The sequence below is a fragment of the Salmo trutta genome, chromosome 1 (genome assembly GCF_901001165.1).
Source record: "Salmo trutta chromosome 1, fSalTru1.1, whole genome shotgun sequence".
Taxonomy (NCBI): Eukaryota; Metazoa; Chordata; class Actinopteri; order Salmoniformes; family Salmonidae; genus Salmo; species Salmo trutta.
This window is the reverse complement of record NC_042957.1, coordinates 46,553,651-46,574,796: the sequence shown is the minus strand read 5'-3', so window position 1 is coordinate 46,574,796 and position 21,146 is coordinate 46,553,651. Positions and strand designations below refer to the sequence as shown.

The following is a 21,146-nucleotide window of genomic DNA, read 5'->3' as shown; positions in this document are numbered from 1 at the left end:
GGTCACATAGAAATATCTTTGTTTTTGAAAGAAAAGCAAATTTTTTGTCCATTAAAATAACATAAAATTGATCAGAAATACAGTGTAGACAGTTAATGTTGTAAATGACTATTGTAGCAGGAAATGGCTGATTTTATGGAATATCTACGTACATACAGAGGCCCATTATCAGCAACCATCACTGAAGATCACATACAACGCAGTGTACTACTCCCTTCACAGAACAGCGCAAACTGGCTCTAACCAGAATAGAAAGAGGAGTGGGAGACCCCGGTGCACAACTGAGCAAGAGGAAAAGTACATTAGAGTGTCTAGTTTGAGAAACAGACGCCTCACAGATGCTGGCCTTCTAGGTAGAGTTCCTCTGTCCAGTGTGTGTTCTTTTGCCCATCTTAATCTTTTATTTTTATTGGCCAGTCTGAGATATGGCTTTTTCTTTGCAACTCTGCCTAGAAGGCCAGCATCCCGGAGTCGCCTCTTCACTGTTGACGTTGAGACTGGTGTTTTGCGGGTACTATTTAATGAAGTTGCCAGTTGAGGACTTGTGATGCGTCTGTTTCTCAAACTAGACACTCTAATGTACTTGTCCTTGCTCAGTTGAGGACTTGTGATGCGTCTGTTTCTCAAACTAGACACTCTAATGTACTTGTCCTTGCTCAGTTGCCTCCCACTCCTCTTTCTATTCTGGTTAGAGCCAGTTTGCGCTTTTCTGTGAAGGGAGTAGTACACAGCGTTGTATGAGATATTCCGTTTCTTTGCAATTTCTCGCTTGGAATAGCCTTCATTTCTCAGAACAAGAATAGACTGACGAGTTTCAGAAGAAAGTTATTTGTTTCTGGCCATTTTGAGCCTGTAATCGAACCCACAAATGCTGATGCTCCAGATACTCAACTAGTCTAAAGAAGGCCAGTTTTATTGCTTCTTTAATTAGAACAACAGTTTTCAGCTGTGCTAACATAATTGTAAAATGGTTTTCTAATGCTCAATTAGCCTTTTAAAATGATAAACTTGGATTAGCTAACACAACGTGCCATTGGAACACAGGAGTGAGGGTTGCTGATAATGGGCCGCTGTACCCCTATGTAGATTTTCCATTAAAAATCAGCCGTTTCTAGCTACAATAGTCATTTACAACATTAACGATGTCTACACTGTATTTCTGATAAATTTGATGTTGTTTTAATGGACAAAGAATGTTCTTTTCTTTAAAAAATAAGGACATTTCTAAGTGACCCCAAACGTTTGAACGGTAGTGTAAATGTCTAGTCAGTCTGTAGTGCTGGATTCATTGGAGAACATCAAACTATCACAACTCATTTAATATCAGTGTAGATGATTAAACCTCCATTTGTAAGTTTTACTCTTTTCACCTATCCAGATGTTGTAAAGATGTATGACTAATGTGAAATCAAAAGACAGAAATCAGTGCATCATACAGTGGTGGAAATAGTACCCAATTGTCATACTTGAGTAAGGAAGTTACTCAAGTAAAAGTGAAAGTCACCCAGTAAAATACAACTTGAGTTAAAGTTGAAAAGTATTTGGTTTTAAATATATTTAAGTATCAAAAGTAAACGTAATTGCTAAAATATACTTAAATATCAAAAGTAAAAGTATAAATAATTTCAAATTCCTTATATTAAGAAAAGCATTTTCTTGTTTTTAAAATTCACAGATAGCTAGGGGCACACTTCAGCACTCAGACATTATTACAAAAGATGCATTTGTGTTTAGTGAGTCAACCAGAACATAGGCAGTAGGAATGACCACGTGTTCTCTTGATAAGTGCATGAATTTCACAATTTTCCTGTTCTGCTAAGCATTCAAAATGTAACGAGTACTTTGGGTTGTCAGTAAAAAGTTCAATATTTCTTTAGGAATGTAGCGAAGTAAGAGTTGTCAAAAATATAAATAGTAAAGTAAAGTACAGATCTCCCAAAACTCTTCTTAAGTAGCACTTTAAAGTATTGTTAATTAGGTACTATACACCACTGGCATCATATGATTTTACCCAGGTCAGGTGACAAGATTTGCTGGCACACCAATACTGTCTATGGATGGAACATATCAACATAGGTGAGTCTAATGATGTATCTAAACCCTGGATCGCTGATGTCATATTGGCACTCCCCAGAAGGAGCAGTTAAATATTTTAAAGACCAAATTACATGTATTTAAGAATTTTGTTGTTGTAGCGGGGACTGTAAAATTAGTCATTTCTAAAAACAATACTTTAAGTAAAATAATTTTATTCAATTGTTTCATTTTATTATGTATAGCTCACGTCTGAGTGGTCATCTAGTGTATATATAAATCATTGGGTGAGTCACATCTACGTGACATTGTTTAATAGACAACTGAGACTCAGTCCTGTTTAGGGACATGCATTCATTTGCCTGCTTCGAAAGTGCTGTTGAAAAAAGATTTCAATTTCACAACCTGTCACATGAATAACTACATGAACCAGAATGCACCACAACAGTCGGCCAATAGTATTGCAGGTTGTTTTGAGGCGTTGAATGCACGCGGTGGTTCTTCCCTTCCTGGTTAAAGATGGCGGATGAGAATGAGACAGCACCGAAGCCGGAGAAAGAAGAGGAGGTAGAAGAAGACCATGGACATTGCAGTGATTGCGAAAATGAAGAGCATCACTTTGATGATGGGTAAGGGTGCACACTTATTTTTAGCACGATAGAAAATGTGTCATGCTATTGCGCTCGTTTTAAAGATACGATGCAAGCTAAACTCAGCTGGGCTTGAGCAAACCCAATTCAACTAATCCCTCCCACTTTCTTTTGGATGATTGGTGCTAACGGTTTAACGTTACTTATTTCCTGCTTTTCGCTCTGATTTGATCTAAATTGGTTATTTTCCTGTTATGGGCAGGGTTTCATGCTGTTCCTCCTTTTGCTTTTAACGCGAGGCATAACGTTAGCTAACTACCATTGGTCACTGGACAAGAAATTGAACCATATTATGATCAATTACATACAATTATGCGGTGAAGACCAACACAAATCATATTGTAGTACAATATTAAACTGGAACACTTGATTTAGAATAGAAAACAGCACCCAAATGTTAAATAAGACGTCTTAAGTCAAATGCGAAACTGATAGCTGGCTAGCTAGTTAGCTAACGTTATGCCTTTTAACGACGTTGACTTGTTAGTTAGCTCACTCCCGAACTTGTGACGCTGTCTGTCAAAAATAATAAACATATTCAGGTAAATAATGATGCATCGTCTGTCTTTTCATCACAGCAACACCAGCATGATAGGTGCTAAATGCTTTAGCATAGTTGGCTCATTCCTACCATGCGGTGCCTTTTATGTCCTCAGGAAATGTCACTTATTTAGTGTAAAATGTGAATTCCAAAAAGCTTTCAATATAAGGTCAGGTGTACTTTACCTTAACACAGAAATATGGCATTTGAAAGGGAATTTTATTCATTTTGAACATTATTCATCAACTTACATGAGAAATATAAGCCTTATAATAATAATAATAATAATAATAATAATATTTTAAATTTTCATTATTTTATAACCCTAGTTAAATTCTCATATCAATAACGTTTTTTTTCATGATTATTGTATTTATTATTTAAGATTTTCTTTGTCCCTGATATCACTATCCACCCTGTTAGTCTGTTGTAATTTTCCATTTTAAGAAAACAACCCCTTTCTAAAATGACACCACATTCAGGAAGTTGCATCATTTCTTTGGTGGGAAAACTGTGGTGCAAAGGTACAACAATATAAACACACATTTTTGTTATCTATTTTTCCATGTTTCATTTTGTTAGTCTGTATTTCCCACTCATACATTTCCACCCTGTTACATTTTTATTATTTATTTAACCAGGTAGGCCAGTTGAGAACAAGTTCTCATTTACAACTGCGACCTGGCCAAGATAAAGTAAAGCAGTGTGACAAAAACAACAACAGAGTTGCACATGGGATGAACAAACGTATAGTAAATAACACAATAGAAAAATCTATGTACAGTGTGTGCAAATGTAGTAAGATTAGGGAGGTAAGGCAATAAATGGGCCATAGTGGCGAAATAATAAAAAGGTTGCATTAACACTGGACTGATAGATGTGCACATGATGATGTGCAAGTAGAGGTACTGGGGTGCAAAAAAAGTAAATAACATGGGGATGAGGTAGTTGGGTGGGCTATTTACAGATGGGCTGTGTACAGGTGCAGTGATCGGTAAGCTGCTCTGACAGCTGATGCTTATAGTTAGTGAGAGAGATATGTCTCCAGCTAAAGTGATTTTTGCAATTCGTTCCAGTCATTGGCAGCAGAGAACTGGAAGGAAAGGCGGCCAAAGGAGGTGTTGGCTTTGGGGATGACCAGTGAAATATACCTGCTGGAGCCCGTGCTACGGGTAGGTGTTGCCATGGTGACCAATGAGCTGAGATAAGGTGGGGCTTTTACAAGCAAAGACTTATAGATGACCTGGAGCCAGTGGGTTTGGCGACGAATATGTAGCGAGGGCCAGCCAATGAGAGCATACAGGTCGCAGTGGTGGGTAGTATATGGGGCTTTGGTGACAAAACGGATGGCACTGTGATAGACTATATCCAATTTGCTAAGTAGAGTGTTGGAGGCTATTTTGTAAATGACATTGCTGAAGTCAAGGATCAGTTGCATAGTCAGTTTTACGAGGGTATGTTTGGCAGCATGAGTGAAGGATGCTTTGTTGCGAAACAGACGATTCTAGATTTAATTTTGAATTAGAGGTGCTTAATGTGAGTCTGGAAGGAGAGTTTACAGTCTAACCAGACACCTAGGTATTTATTGTTGTCCACATATTCTAAGTCAGAACCGTCCAGAGTAGTGATGCTAGTCGGGCAGCAATTGGTTGAAGAGCATGCATTTAGTTTTACAAGCATTTTTAAGAGCAGTTGGAGGCCACAGAAAGAGTGTTGTTTGGCATTGAAACTCGTTTGGAGGTTTTTTAACACAGTGTCCAAAGGAGGTCCAGATGTATACAGAATGGTGTTGTCTGCGTAGAGGTGGATCAGAGAATCACCAGCAGCAAGAGTGACATCATTGATATACAGTTGAAGTCAGAAGTTTACATATACTTAGATTGGAGTCATTATAACTTGTTTTTCAACCACTCCACAAATGTCTTGTTAACAAACTATGGTTTTGGCAAGTCGGTTAGGACATCTACTTTGTGCATGACACAAGTAATTTTCACAACAATTGTTTACAGACAGATTATTTCACTTATAATTCACTGTATCACAATTCCAGTGGGTCAGAAGTGTACATACACTAAGTTGACTGTGCCTTTAAACAGCTTGGAAAATTCCAGAAAATGATGTCATGGCTTTAGAAGCTTCTGATAGGCTAATTGACATCATTTGAGTCAATTGGAGGTGTACCTGTGGATGTATTTCAAGGCCTACCTTGAAACTCAGTGCCTCTTTGCTTGACATCATGGGAAAATCAAAAGAAATCAGCCAAGACCTCAGAAAAACATTGTAGACCTCCACATGTCTGGTTCATCCTTGGGAGCAATTTCCAAACGCCTGAAGGTGGCACTTTCATCTGTACAAACAATAGTACGCAAGTATAAACACCATGGGACCACACAGCCGTCATACCGCTCAGGAAGGAGATGCGTTCTTTCGTGCGAAAAGTGCAAATCAATCCCAGAACAACAGCAAAGGACCTTCTGAAGATGCTGGAGGAAACGGGTACAAAAATATCCATATCCACAGTAAAACGAGTCCTATATCGACATAACCTGAAAGGCCGCTCAGCAAGGAGGAAGCCACTGCTCCAAAACCGCCATAAAAAAGTCAGACTACGGTTTGCAACTGCACATAGGGACAAAGATCGTACTTTTTGGAGAAATGTCCTCTGGTCTGATGAAACAAAAATAGAACTGTTTGGCCATAATGACCATCGTTATGTTTGGAGGAAAAGGGGGGAGGCTTGCAAGCTGACGCACACAATCCCAACCGTGAAGCACGGGGGTGGCAGCATCATGTTGTGGGGGTGCTTTGCTGCAGGAGGGACTGGTGCACTTCACAAAATAGATGGCATCATGAGGATGGAAATTTATGTGGATATATTGAAGCAACATCTCAAGACGTGTCAGGAAGTTAAAGCTTGGTCGCAAATGGGTCTTCCAAATGGACAATGACCCCAAGCATACTTCCAAAGTTGTGGAAAAATGGCTTAAGGACAACAAAGTCAAGGTATTGGAGTGTCCACCACAAAGCCCAGACCTCAATCCTATAGAAAATGTGTGGGCAGAACTGAAAAGGCGTGTGCGAGCAAGGAGGCCTATAAACCTGACTCAGTTACACCAGCTCTGTCAGGAGGAATGGGCCAAAATTCACCCAACTTATTGTGGAAAGCTTGTAGAAGGCTACCCGAAACATTCGACCCAAGTTAAACAATTTAAAGGCAATGCTACCAAATACTAATTGACTGTATGTAAACTTCTGACCCACTGGGAATATGATGAAAGAAATAAAAGCTGAAATAAATAATTCTGACATTTCACATTCTTAAAATAGTGGTGATCCGAACTGACCTAAGACAGGGAGTTTTTACTAGGATTAAATGTCAGGAATTGTGCAAAACTGAGTTTTAAATGTATTTGGCTAAGGTGTATGTAAACTTCTGACTACAACTGTATACAGAGAAAAGAGTCTTCGTCCCGCGAATTGAACCCTTTGGCACCCCCATAAAGACTGCCAGAGGTCCGGAATACAGGCCCTCCGATTTGACACACTGAACTCTATCTGAGAAGTAGTTGGGGAACCTGGCGAGGCAGTCATTTGAGAAACCAAGGCTATTGAGTCTGCAGATAAGAATGCGGTGATTGACAGAGTCGAAAGCCTTTGCCAGGTCGATGAAGATGGCTGCACCGTACTGTCTTTTATCGATGGCGGTTATGATATCGTTTAGGACCTTGAACGTGGCTGATGTGCACCCATGACCAGCTCGGAAACCAGATTGCATAGTGGAGAAGGTACGGTGGGTTTCGAAATGGTCGGTGATCTATTTGTAAACTTGGCTTTCCAAGACTTAGAAAGGCAGGGCAGGATAGACATAGGTCTGTAACAGTTAGGGTCTAGAGTCTCTCCCCCTTTGAAGAGGGGGATGACCGTGGCAGCTTTCCGATCTTTAGGGATCTCAGACGACCACACATGCTGACCATACTGCTTGCATTGCAAAAAAAATATACACATACATGTTATTCAATCATTGCACCCACACTGCTCGCGTGAGCCAACGAGCGTCTGCGTTGCCAGGCGCTAAAATATGTCAGTTCTATTTGTTACACTGAATGCGGTGCAAGTCCTGCCTCTCCCATCTCCTCTTTGGTTTATAGAAGCAGATACCCACGTGCCATCTCCTCATTGGTGATACCTACGTGGGTGATTGAAAGATGAACTGAGGTCGGTCGGTCGGTCGTGGTAATACACCTTTTATTATGAAAGTTTAGATGCCAATCTAAAGATGCCATATAAAGTCCAAAGACAAAGCCTGGAAGGAGGAGAGATGACTTGAAAAGATTCTGTTTACCGTTTTATTTGTGGATTAATTGTCAGAGTAGAGGACCTTGGGCATTTCAGGTAAAATAACAACGTTTATATCCTATGACAAATTGGCTAGCAACAGCAAGCTAGCTAAATAGGACAAATTAGCTAGCAACAGCAAGCTAGCTAGCTAAATTGCCATAAATGTGTAATGCTTTTCAACCTGTCCCCAGATTAATATAACTGTTTTTGATATTTCAACCTGCATGTCGTGATCGCGTTTGGTGTGGGGGGACAAAATACATTTGTGTGTGTCCTGTTTGGGTATGGCGTTAGGCTAAGTTATAGAGAAAAGGAACCACTTTTCATTTATTTGATAGAGAAGTTAAAATCCTGTTCAAGTGTTCACCATTATACTAGCTCAATCTTGCTCACTCACAGAGCTATGTCTGTGTTCCAAATTTCCACCCAGTTAGGTTCCACCCTGTTAGTTGGAAAATGCACCCTAAAAAATATGTGCCTGAGTTTGACCAAAATATTTTTCTGATACAATACACAGAAAAAAGAAAAAAAAATTCCCCAAAAGTTATGAGGTCCAAAACACACCGCATATTTGGAATGACCAAGTTAAGCTAGGTGACAGCTGTCTGACATGAGTGATACACTTGATGCCGGAAATCTCAGACTTCAGTGCATTCAAGACAACTGGGAACTTGGGGGCTATGACATTTGGAAACGAGCTCCGACTGGGGAAAAATATTTTGAACAGTCATCCGTCTTGGAATTCCAATTCGAAAACACAGCCATCTTTCTAGAGCTCCGACTTGAGCGTTATTTTTCCAGAAGAAAATGAAAGTAACTGCTCTTATCATTCCTTCTGTAAATTGCGATGTTGACCTGACCATATAGTGACATGTAGTTATGTTTAGCTTGGATGCAACCATTGTCAAAACTCTCTTGGTTGCATTGAAGCTATTGGTTCTGCCAACAATCAACAACAACCTATTTAAACTGGGTGTGGATTACAGCCCTTGTGTAGCTTGATGATGTCAGCGTGTATGCGAGCATCTGGAACCCTGCTAGGTAGCTAAATAAGTTAGCTATCAAATATTCATGTTAACGTTAGTTAGCTAAATGAAATGAATGGTTCTGGAGGGTAGTTATGCTCGACTGCTGGAATGGAAGCCTGTCGAATAAGCCATTGAATGCTTGGTCGTCTATTGTTCCTGACGGCGTCCCCTTAATATCCCACATACACACACAGACAAGCATTGCCACACACACTCCCCCCGGGGGTCATGTGATTCACCATCTGTCCTGGTGTTACAAATACAGGCCAGTCCCTAGCCTCACTCCCCTCGTGGACGCTAATGGGATCACCCCCTGTTCTTGTAAGTATACTGCTGTCTCCCTGTCCTGTCCTGCCCAGGAAATGGGCATCAGGGTGGGGGTGGGGGCTCTTCTAGAGTCCTTGGTGATCAGGGGATGGAGGAATATCTCCAACCAATTTAAACTAGCTTAGGGATAAACTGTAAGTTATCTGTATTTGGGACAAAAGGTCACCACATGCTTGTTTCCAACATATCTTATAAGATACTGGGTATTCTAGGTTGGTAATGAAGAGGACTGAAACAGTTGTGGCACTCTCCTGGCCTATGGAAAGTCTTATGGTTAGTTACATGTTATTGTTTTTTGTCCTATGGTAGTGACAAGGGCCAGGGAGATGACAGCGGTGCCAAAAAGAAGAAAAACAAAAAGAAGAAGAAGAAGTCTGGGGCAAATAAAGAACCTGCAGAGGAGGATCCGCTAGGCAAGGTAGATGTATGTACATGTGTGTAGGCTACATGAGTGAGGGTGGGGGCAAATGTTTTTGCTTTGTTTGTGTGTTCCTTTGAGAGAGAGAGGAGTTCTAGAAAGACCGACATTGACTTATTGTTCTGTAACTTTTGAAAACGGCCTCTACAAAACTGAATGGAGATTAGTGGGCGTGTTTTTGAATGTCTGTGAAGACATTGTTTTGCATTTGGCAATTGATTCCTTTTCAACCCTACATTACTCTCTTTCTCTCTCTCTACACAGGTGAACTCGCTGCCTGCTGATAAGCTGCAGGAGATCCAAAAGGCCATTGAACTGTTCTCTGTAGGTCAGGGCCCTGCCAAAACCATGGAGGAGGCAAGCCGACGCAGCTACCAGTTCTGGGACACACAGCCAGTCCCCAAGCTAGGTATGACATTTTGCAGGTGTACCGAAATGTCTCCAGAACCTCACTGTAGTGACTAGTAGGGATTAACACGGGTAACCAGGATCCCGGGACTGTACAACTTTTTCCCCCAATGTCGCACTAATGCAATTCCACAAAATACACGTGCTATTTTATTTTTGCCAATCTGCTCATCATCCAAACAGGTTGTCTCATGGAAGCCTTGAACCTAGCATATATACTTCACACAAAGTCGCCATAAATTTCAAAACTCATGCATAATTTACACTGCCTGACTGCACACGAGACCCGACTGCAGTTTAGACTTTTCATCAGAACTAAAAATTAGATCCCGGTCCCACCCAAGCTCGGTGAGCTGAAAACCCGAGCCCTGGTCCGACATCACAGAAATTACATGAACCCGAAAAAAAGCCAGATTTCTAGAAAACAGTAACCTATATTGATTTAAACTGGTGTTGAGAACAATGCAGAGGCGGGGGGGAGTGGAGTGAAGAGACGAGGAAACAGCCATTGGGCCTTAGAAAAAGCGCAGATAGAGGAAAACACTCTTCACTCGCTTAGTAGCCTGTTCTACTCCCTACCAAAAACCTGTGCTTTTGTTTCACTGAATCTCTATGTATATTTGATCTCTGGCTGGACAAGTGGAAGTGGTAGCTCATTTATCACTCATCAGAAACATTTCGTTTGCAGTAATGTAGCCTAAATCAAGTGTATTATTTATCTATTGACTCGCGTAGTAGCCTTATAGGACAATAGTCTCGGCTCTATCATCCCAATCCCACTGAAACCCAAAATCCTGACTCCTGTCTCACATGATCAACAAACGGTATGAGAGTAGATATGGATATATTTTTTAACAGAGTTGGTCCCTGATAATATACCTTGTTTAAAATATCAATGTCCTCTCTTCATCTCCCCGTTATTCATGAGCTGATTTGCTATCTGTATAATTATCAACTCGATTTAGACAAATGGGGGATATTCTGTCATTGGTTGAGTTTATCTAGCAAACTTAACGACTTTGGTCTTTTGACTTTTGTTTGACTGCCTTTTAAAGTTTGTATGATTTGACAACGCTATGGCCCACTCGGGGTGCGCGTCCTGGGTGCGCTCTGTGCGCCTATATGTTTCAACTTGCTTCGCAGCCTGCACGACTTGGGAGAGAGGTGCCGCTCCGCTTGCATGCAGCAGTGCGAGGGATAGTCAGGGGTCGGTGTGTTTGACACAGGAGAGAGACAGTACCCATACACACTTAACCTATGGCATCTACAAGTTTGTCTAACTAGGGCATCTATCATCCCATCTGGTAGTGCCTCTCTTGACTGCATCAATTCGATGTAAAGAGGCTAGCTATGTTAGCCAGCTAACTCTTAGCTAGCTACAGTGCGCTCGGAAAGTATTCAGACCTCTTGACTTTTTTCACATTTTGTTATGTTGCAGCCTTATTCTAAAATGTATTAAATCGTTTCTTTCCTCATAAATTACCCATAACGACGAAGCAAAACCAGGTTTTTAGAACTTGAAATATCACATTTACATAAGTATTCAGACCCTTTACTTAGTACTTTGTTGAAGCACCTTTGGCAGTGATTACAGCCTCGAAGCTTCTTGGGTATGATGCTATAATCTTGGCACACGTGTATTTGGGGAGTTTCTCCCATTCTTCTCTGCAGAATCTCTCAAGCTCTGTCAGGTTGAATGGGGAGTGTTGCTGCACAGCTATTTTCAGGTCTCTCCAGAGATGTTCGATTGGATTCAAGTCTGTGCTCTGGCTGGGCCACTCAAGAACATTCAGAGACTTGTCCCGAAGCCACTCCTGTGTTGTCCTGTGGGAAGGTGGACCTTCGCCTCAGTCTGAGGTCCTGAGCGCTCTGGAGCAGTTTTTCATCAAGGATCTCTCTGTACTTTGCTCCGTTCATCTTTCCCTCAATCCTGACTAGTCTCCCAGTCCCTGTAGCTGAAAAACATCCCCACAGCATGATGCTGCTACCACCATGCTTCACCGTAGGGATGGTGCCAGGTTTCTTCCAGACATGATGCTTGGCATTCAGGCCAAAGAGTTCAAACTTGGTTTCATCAGACCAGAGAATGTTATTTCTCATGGTCTGAGAGCAAACGCCAAATGGGCTTTTTACTGAGGAGTGGTTTCCGCCTGGCCACTCTACCATAAAAGCCTGATTGGTGGAGTGCTGCAGAGATGGTTGTCCTTCTGGAAGGTTCTCCCATCTCCACAGAGGAACTCTGTAGCTCTGTCCGAGTGACCATTGGGTTCTTGGTCACCTCCATGATCAAGGCCCTTCTCCCCCGATTGCTCAGTTTGGCCGGGCGGCCAGCTCTAGAAAGAGTCTTGGTGGTTCCAAATTTCTTGCATTTAAGAATGATGGAGGCCACTGTGTTCTTGAGGACCTTCACTGCTACAGACATTTTTTGGTACCCTTCCCCAGATCTGTGCCTCGACACAATCCTGCTTTGGAGCCCTACGGACAATTCCTTCGACCTCATGGCTTGGTTTTTGCTTTGACATTCACTGTCAACTGTGGGACTCTCTCTCTCTCTCTCTCTATATATATATATAGATATGTATGAGTGAGTGAGTGAGTGAGTGAGTGAGTGAGTGAGAGAGACGTGTTCCTTTCTAAATCATGTCCAATCAATTGAATTTACCACAGGTGGACTCCAATCAAGTTGTAGAAACATCTCAAGGATGATCAATGGAAGCAGGATGCACCTGAGCTCAATTTCGAGTCTCATAGAAAAGGGTCTGAATACTTACGTAAATAAGGTATTCTTGTTTTTTATTTTTAATAAATGCTCTGAATACTTTCCTAATGCATTGTACCTTAGCTAATTGAGTCTGTTTTGGTTCGCTTCCTGTCCTTGTTTCCAACAACTCCATTCAGAGTAAACACCCTTCCTGATGATAGCTCGGTGTAGCCTTCTCCTTCTCATTTAGCTAACTTCATTTTGTAATTTGAATTCCATTTCGCATTGATTTCTAATCTCCCATGTTGCTTGCTACACATGAAACTAGTGCCACGTTGATTGGCTGACAATAATAACAGAAGCGTGAAACCCGTGTTGGCTACGTTGTCATTTTATGGGTCGCACGTCATAAAAACAACATTGAAAAGTTGGTTTTATTGAATTAAGAATTTAAAATGTCATGGTGTATCCTTGTGTGTAGCAATGTTACATACACTGAAAAAAGTATATAAACGCAACGTGCAACAATTTCTAAATGTTTACTGAGTTACAGTTCATATAAGGAAATCAGTCCCTAATCTACGGATTTCACACGACTGGGAATACAGATATGCATCTGTTGGTCACAGATACCTTAAAAAAAAAGTTGGTGTGGACCAGAACCAGTCAGTATCTGGTGTGACCACAATTTGCCTCGTGTAGCGGGCCACGTCTCCTTCGCATAGAGATCAGGCTGTTGATTGGCCTGTGGAATGGTGTCCCGCTCCTCTTCAATGGCTTTGCGAAGTTGATGTATATTGGCGGGAACTGGAATACAGTGTCATACACGTTGATCCAAAGCATCCTAAACATGCTAGATGGGTGACATGCCTGGTGAGTATGCAGGCCATGGAAGAATTGGGACATTTTTCAGCTTCCAGGAATTGTGTACGGATCCTTGCAGCATGGGGCCTTGCATTATCCTGATGAAACATGAGGTGATGGTGGTGGCTGAATGGCATGACAATGGGCCTCAGGATCTCATCACGGTATCTGTGCATTCAAATTGCCATCACTAAAATGCAATTGTTCATTGTCTGTAGCTTATGCCTGCTCATACCAAAATCCCACCGCCACCATGGGGCACTGTTCACAACGTTGACATCAGCAAATCGCTCGCCCATTTCATGCCATACACGTCATCTGCTTGGTTCAGTTGAAACAGGGATTCATCCGTGAAGAGCACCCTTCTCCAGCTTGCCAGTGGCTGTCAAAGGTGAGCATTTTCCCACTGAAGTCGGTTACAACGCCGAACTGCAGTCAGGTGAAGACCCTGGTAAGTACGACGAGCACGCAGATGAGCTTCCCTGAGACTGTTTCTGACAGTTTGCAGAAATTATTCGTTCAAACCCAGTTTCATCAGCTGTCTGGGTGGCTGGTCTCGGATGATTCCGCAGGTGAAGAAGCCAGAAGTGGATGTCCTGGGCTGACGTGGTTACACGTGGTCTGCGGTTGTGAGGCCGATTGAATGAACTGCCAAATTCTTTAACTACAGCATCGTTTTCTACCATTGCGTTGTACTTGTGGTAGAGAAATTAATATTCATTATTCTGGCAACATCTCTGGTGGACATTCCTGCAGTCAGCAGGCCAATTGCACGCTCCCTCAACTTGAGGCATCTGTGGCATTGGGTTGTGTAACAAAACTGCACATTTTAGTTGCTTTTTATTATCCCCAGCACAAGGTGCACCTGTGTAATGATCATGCTGTTTATCAGCTTATTTATATGCCACACCTGTCAGGTAAATGGATTATCTTGGCAAAGGAGAAATGCTTAATAACTGGGATGTAAACATATTTGTGCACAACATTTGAGAGGGCGAGAAGCTTTTTGTGCATACGAAACGTTTCTGGGATCTTTTATTTCAGCTCATGAAACATGGGACCAACACTTTGCATGTTTTGTTTATAATTATGTTCAGTGTAGATTAATTACATTTAGACAGGCCTTTCATTGTTAAAATTCGCTTAAGATTTGTTTCTTAAATAATTACTTAATAATTACTTAATTAGTCCCATAAATGATTTAATTTAGACAAGGCCTTTTTCATTGTTAAAATAGGCCTATGATTTTTATTTTTTTATTTTTTCAAAAAGTAATAGTGACCTGAGGAGATTTGATATGAATAGTCCAATTGGCCTCTTTGTTTTTGGATTAAACCTACTATGATGGCTCCCGAGTGGCGTTGCACTCTAAGGCTCTGCATCTCAGTGCTAGAGGCGTCACTACAGACCCTGGTTCGATCCCGGGCTGTATCACAACCGGCCGTGATCGGGAGTCACAGGGCTGCGCACAATTGGCCCAGCGTCGTCCGGATTAGGGGAGGGTTTTGCCGGGGTAGGCCGTCATTGTAAAATAAAAGGTTTTTCTTAACTGACTTGCCTAGTTAAATAAAATACATTTTATGCTTTGTATATTTGCATTGAATATGCAGATCGCTAATATCCTCTTACGTTGCGTTTTGTTGTTTACCTTAGGGGAGATGGTGACATCGCATGGTTCCATCGAGCCTGACAAAGACAACATCCGGGAGGAGCCCTACAGCCTTCCTCCAGGCTTCACGTGGGACGCCTTGGACCTGGGCGACGCCGCTGTGGTGAGGAGGCTCCTCTACAACCCCTCCACCCCAAACTGAGTGTCCCAAAAACAATATAGCGATAGCAATCAAAATTCTTCACTTTTGGTTGTGGTTATTCCATCAGCTGACCCCACTTTACCCTACTTAATTTAACCTTAGACCTTTCAGTCATGGCTCAGTCTCTTACTCTTCCTCCTCTTAGCTAAAGGAGCTGTACACTCTGCTCAATGAGAACTACGTGGAGGATGATGACAACATGTTCCGCTTCGACTACTCCCCAGAGTTCCTGCTCTGGTAACGCGTTATTACTTAACTACGTCACGTTTGTTACTCAGCTTGTCTCATTTATGTAACAATCTCTTTCAATAGATATCTCTCTTATGTTGGATGTGTTATCTTTTAAAGGCAGGCGTTTTTTCTGACCAGCAAAACTTGGCCCTCGTGTTTTCTATCATAGTTGGGAACTGACCTGTAATTGTGATGTCTCTCCCTCAGGGCTCTGCGTCCCCCAGGCTGGCTGCCCCAGTGGCATTGTGGGGTGAGGGTGAACTCCAACCAGAAGCTGGTGGGCTTCATCAGTGCCATCCCTGCCAACATCCGCATCTATGACCAGTCAGTGAATATGCATCATGCTCTTGTTCACACACTTTTATTACTCCCAAACACTGTAGTATTTTAATATAGCTAACAATAAGAATGTAATATTTGCTCCTTGATTATATAATTTCCTGTGTTAATTTGCTGTAAGAAGTCAGACATTAAGAGGAGGCCTTACTCACTTTAGACTGTTTTTGTCATTTAGAGATAAGAAGATGGTGGAGATCAACTTCCTGTGCGTCCACAAGAAGCTGCGCTCCAAGCGGGTAGCGCCAGTCCTGATCCGAGAGATCACCAGACGGGTCAACCTGAAGGGCATCTTCCAGGCTGTCTACACCGCTGGCGTGGTACTGCCCAAACCTGTGGGCACCTGCAGGTGGGTCACTGAGAGACACACTACACCCACACCAGACAGATACCCATCCAACCAAATTCATATGCTCGTAAACACAAAAACAAAGTAAGCGAAAAGGGATCTGTTATCGTCTGTATAGGTACTGGCATCGCTCGCTGAACCCACGCAAGCTGATCGAGGTGAAGTTCTCTCACCTGAGCCGGAACATGACTATGCAACGCACCATGAAGCTGTACCGTCTGAATGAGGTGAGTCAGTGAGCAAAGCGCCATCTAGAGGTTATCCTCTGCACAACACCCAGCTGTCACCTGATGCCTCTATTTGAAATGTCTGTTGTGTTGATGTGAAACTCTCCATTGAAAGGGATTACGGTGACCTTTCGTCTCCTTCTCTCCAGGCACCAAAGACGTCTGGCTTGCGGCCAATGACCAGGAAGGATGTTCCGGCGGTGCATCGCCTGCTCCTGGAGTACCTGAGCCAGTTCCACCTGGCCCCCGTCATGAGCCCCGAGGAGGTGGAGCACTGGCTGCTGCCCCAGGAGAACATCATCGACACCTACCTGGTCGTGGTCAGTACCATTGTTAAAATGTACACTACCGTAGACACCTATAACATTACACATTGCAGCACCTTACACACCTAGTAAATGGTATAGTCTTAGTAGACCGTTACACATTACCGTATATGGACACCTATCCAGATACCCTTTGTAGACTCTTCTACCTCTAGACAACATTGTTCACCTTATGTCACCTTCAGAGCTCTGGAAATGCATTTCACACACATCTAAAATGGAGTGACTGTAAAGTTGGAGTATGTGTTTTCCCTCCCACTGGCAGACCTCTGGGGGCAAGGTGACGGACTTCCTGAGCTTCTACACGCTCCCCTCTACTATTATGAACCATCCGGTGCACCGCAGCCTCAAGGCAGCCTACTCCTTCTACAACGTGCACACCACCACCACCCTGTTGGACCTGATGTCTGACGCGCTCATTCTGGCCAAGTCGGTGAGTTGGTTCTCTTGGTTCAGGCGGCTGGGGGTTGGAGGTCAAATGGGAGTTGGATTTGGGTACCAGGTCAAATATCGACTGTTTACACGGAGTAAACCAAACATTAGGAACACTTTCCTGATATTGAGTTGCACCCCCACTTTTTTGATCTCAGAACAGCCTCGGTTTGTCGGGCCATCGACTCTACAAGGTGTCGAATGCGTTCCACAGGGATGCTGGCCCATGTTGACTCCAATACTTCCCACAGTTGTGTCAAGTTGGTTGGATGTCATTTGGGTGGTGGACCATGCTTGATACACACGGGAAACTGTTGAGCGTGAAAAATGCAGCTGTATTGCAGTTCTTGACACAAACTGGTGCGCCTGTTACCTACTACCATACCCCGTTCAAAGGCACTTCAATATTTTTGTCTTGTTCATTCACCATCTGAATGGCACACATACACAATCCATGTCTCAATTGTCTCAACTTTAAATCCTTTTAATCTGTCCCCTCCCCTTGATCTACACTGATTTGAAGTGGATTTAACAAGGGACATCAATAAGGGATCATAGCATTCATCTGGTCAGTCTGTCATGGAAAGAGCAAGTGTTCTTAATGTTTTGTATACTCAGTGAATAATTAATCTTTAATTCAATCCCTTTCCCCATTTCTCTCCATATCCCCCTCGCTCATCCATATCTATTGTCAATATCCAGAAAGGGTTTGACGTTTTCAATGCACTGGACCTGATGGAGAATAAGACTTTCCTGGAGAAGCTCAAGTTTGGCATCGGAGACGGGAATCTACAGTATTATCTGTACAATTGGAAGTGTCCTAGCATGGGATCAGAGAAGGTGCGTCATGATGCCCATAGTTCATATTTACTGATAGTTCAGTCAGTTCCTGGAGTGATGACTCTTTTTCACATTGATATAAATTATTCATGGTAATATGATGATATTGAAACAGTGTTTTGTGGTACCTAGACTGTACTGTAGTTGTTTTTTCTGGTACAAAAGGAGGAAGTGTTATGAGAGAGGGAGGGAACCATCGACTTGATTATCTTGCTATCGCAGTTAAGCCAGGCAGAGAAGTATACAGGCCTCACAGATGTCATCATGTGGGTTCTCATTTTAACTTCTGGTGAAACTATCATAAGCTTCCTTTTTCTGTGGTTCACAGGTTGGCTTAGTACTACAGTGACATCCCTCTTCACCCCCCGAGCGTCGCAGTTAGGCCAGGAGACCACACGACGTACTGACCGCCTGACAGATGGACCGATGGACTTCCTGGAAAGAGAACCCACCGCCCATTTTTATTTCTTTACCTTTGAACTTTGACCTGCACTACCGCTGCCAGGCAGGGAGTTGGAGGAGTTGGTCCTTCTCCACGCTCTCTCTCCCTTCCATCACATGGACCTTAAGCCATTTTAGTTACCATCCCAACTGAAGTCTGTCATGATTGTACCAGATATCTTATACACACACTGCACAATTCGCTATATAACACACACATGTAACTACACAACATGCATGTACAGTAAGACAAACATGACAGGAAAATTATACTAACACATACTCAGTAGATGCTAACATTTTATTTTCCTTCATGTGTGCGCTTTTTTGAAACAAATCTCATCATCCCCAAAGTAAGGTTTTAGAGAAAAAAATCTAAACAATCAAAAACATTTCAAAAGGAAGAACTAAACAAAAAAAATAAGGTAATTAATATCCAAAATGGACACGACAAGGGCTTCTGTCAGTTTTTACTTCTCTCACTATTGAGGCTTGAACCTGCAGATTTACTGTCAACCCCTCAATTTTCTCCACTGTAGGCGTTCTAGAGTTGACTGTACACAGCTGACTGAGGGGTTTTGTCCTTCATCTTTTTATTTTAATTTTTTTATATATATATATATATTTTTTGGTCCCATCTGTACTAACTGCCATGACCCATTCAGAAGCCCTGTTCAGAAGAAAATACAACGATGGCCGTTAAATGGAATAGCTGTCTACAAGAACTTAACAATTTGGAGTAGTTTGGACCTTTTTTTAATTTTTTTGGTTTAAAAAAAAACATTGCGGCCGGGAGAGCAGATATCTGAAGTAGGGGAATGGTTGGGTGGGGGCTGCTGAGAGAGGGCACGGAAGGGACTGGATACTGTTTGTGGGTATAACACCTCTGAAATTGAGAATCAAAACTGTCAAGGATTTTGGGGACCTGGGCCAGCGAGGGGGCTGGGTAACACCCAAGTAAAGTTTTTGTTTTTATGTAGAGTGTTGGATGGGATGCAAACCAAAATGAAAAACGGTTCTCATGGTTTTATGATGCAGGAAAACAAATGTGAAGATGCAGGGGAATTTTTGTGCAAAATAAAATATAGAAGTTGCTGTGAGGTTTTGTAATGGTTGCTCTCAGGTGATTTCTGTCCTTTAGTTTATCATGAGAATATTCACTGGGTTACTTCTGCCTTACTCATCACCCCTTTGTGGTCAAATTCTACTTAAGAGGTGTGACTCCAAAATCAGTCAAAACAATTAATTTGGATTCTTGTTATACTTGTATTTGTTGTTCTGTAAATAATTTCCCATGAGCCATTTGTTTGCTATTTTAGTGCAGACATAAAGGGTATAACATTCAAAGGAATTTAACATGAAGTGGGTTTAAACATCTCCCTTTACTAAACTTAAGAGATGTCTCAAATGGTTGCAGACTACAATCTTTCTAGTCACTGCACCAATTTCCAAAATGGATGTATACTGAACAAAAATATTAGTGCAACATGCAACAATTTCATTGATTTTACTGAGTTACAGTTCATATAAGGAAATCGGTCAACTGAAATAAATTCAGTAGGCCCTAATCTATGGATTTCACATGACTGGGAATACAGATATGCATCTGTTGGTGGCAGATACTTAAACAAAATGGCCTCACAATGGGCTTCAGGATCTTATAGTATTTTTGTTCATTCAAATTGCTATCGATAAAATGCATTTGTGTTTGTTGTGCATAGCTTATGCCTGCCCATACCATAACCCCACCCCCACCATGGGGCACTCTGACATCGCCAAACCGCTCGCCCACACGATACCATACACGTGGTCTGCAGTTGTGAGGCCGGTTGGACGTACTGACAAATTCTCTAAAACGACATGGGAGGCTTATGGTAGAGAAATGAACATACAATTCTCCGGCAACAGTTCTGGTGGACATTCCTGCAGTCAGCATGCCAATTACATGCTCCTTAAACTTGAGACATCTGTGGCATTGTATGACAAATCTGCAGAGTTTAGTGGCTTTTTGTCCCCAGCACAAAGTGCAATGATCATATTGTTTAATCAGCTTCTTGATATGCGACACCTGTCAGCTGGATGGATTATCTTGGCAAAGGAGAAATTCCCCATAACATGGATGTAAACAAATTTGAGCACAACATTTGAGAGAAGTAAGCTTTTTGTGCTTATGGAACATTTCTGGGATATTTTATTTCAACTCATGAAACAGGACACTTCGTACATGTTGGGTTTATTTTTGTTGAGTGCATATTTGATCAACAAAACAGAATTGTGTCCCTAGGGTCGTGCACAAACGTGATCTAATTGACCTCTCATGGAGATATACAATTTGTAAGGCACTACACACTCCAATTCCACCACTATGTGCATACTTTCCTCTGATTTAAATACTTTGCCGTCTATCTTACTTTATTTATTAAATGTCAGTCTTTTGCTATGTGGTGATACTGCAGCATACACCCAAGCCAATCACAAAAAATACAGATTCTTTAACTTTCTTTGTATATTATTAATTATTTGTGAGGCCATCTTGTATATACTAGTAACTTGTCTCCTTGCTATGCCACGTGTTATTTTCATCACTACCTTACCCACCGTAACCTCAGTTTTAGGTTCTTACTGAGAATGGTTCCCAGATGGCTTTTCCACTATCTTTCTGAAAATTATGGGTTTAGGATTGAGATTAAACTGAACCTGCAGCTCTCAGATAAGACTGGTTTGGCAACTTGACATTCTGATTAGATCAAGATAACCTGCATAAAGAAGAAGAGGACCTTTTGAGACTTTATATTACTATGCAGGTAGGTTATGTTATGGGCTTTTCAACTATGCTCCCTTTGA

General features: G+C 41.9%; 1 protein-coding gene across 4 annotated transcripts; it reads left to right on the top strand.

The window, feature by feature from the left end:
• Nucleotides 1-2,498: 2,498 nt before the first annotated feature.
• Nucleotides 2,499-19,406, top strand: LOC115197404 (glycylpeptide N-tetradecanoyltransferase 1). Of its 4 annotated transcripts, none has more exons than XM_029758898.1 (12): nucleotides 2,499-2,663; nucleotides 9,228-9,336; nucleotides 9,601-9,745; nucleotides 14,963-15,081; nucleotides 15,266-15,357; nucleotides 15,559-15,675; nucleotides 15,866-16,036; nucleotides 16,155-16,263; nucleotides 16,413-16,583; nucleotides 16,855-17,022; nucleotides 17,724-17,861; nucleotides 18,190-19,406. In XM_029758898.1, the coding sequence occupies exons 1-12, from the start codon at nucleotides 2,554-2,556 to the stop codon at nucleotides 18,208-18,210; spliced, it is 1,470 nt and encodes a 489-aa protein (XP_029614758.1). In that variant the 5' UTR covers nucleotides 2,499-2,553; the 3' UTR covers nucleotides 18,211-19,406. The 4 variants fall into 4 exon arrangements, with proteins under 4 accessions (XP_029614758.1, XP_029614737.1, XP_029614747.1 ...); XM_029758877.1 differs by having other exon boundaries at nucleotides 9,228-9,342; XM_029758887.1 differs by having other exon boundaries at nucleotides 9,225-9,336.
• The last annotated feature ends 1,740 nt before the right edge of the window (nucleotides 19,407-21,146 follow it).

Coding starts and splice junctions, on each gene's coding strand:
- LOC115197404 (XM_029758867.1), top strand. CDS start 2,554: ATGGCGGATGAGAATGAGACAGCACCGAAGCCGGAGAAAGAAGAGGAG. Junction 2,664..9,224: donor GAGCATCACTTTGATGATGG/GTAAGGGTGCAC, acceptor TTTGTCCTATGG/TAGTGACAAGGGCCAGGGAG. Junction 16,584..16,854: donor TCGACACCTACCTGGTCGTG/GTCAGTACCATT, acceptor TCCCACTGGCAG/ACCTCTGGGGGCAAGGTGAC.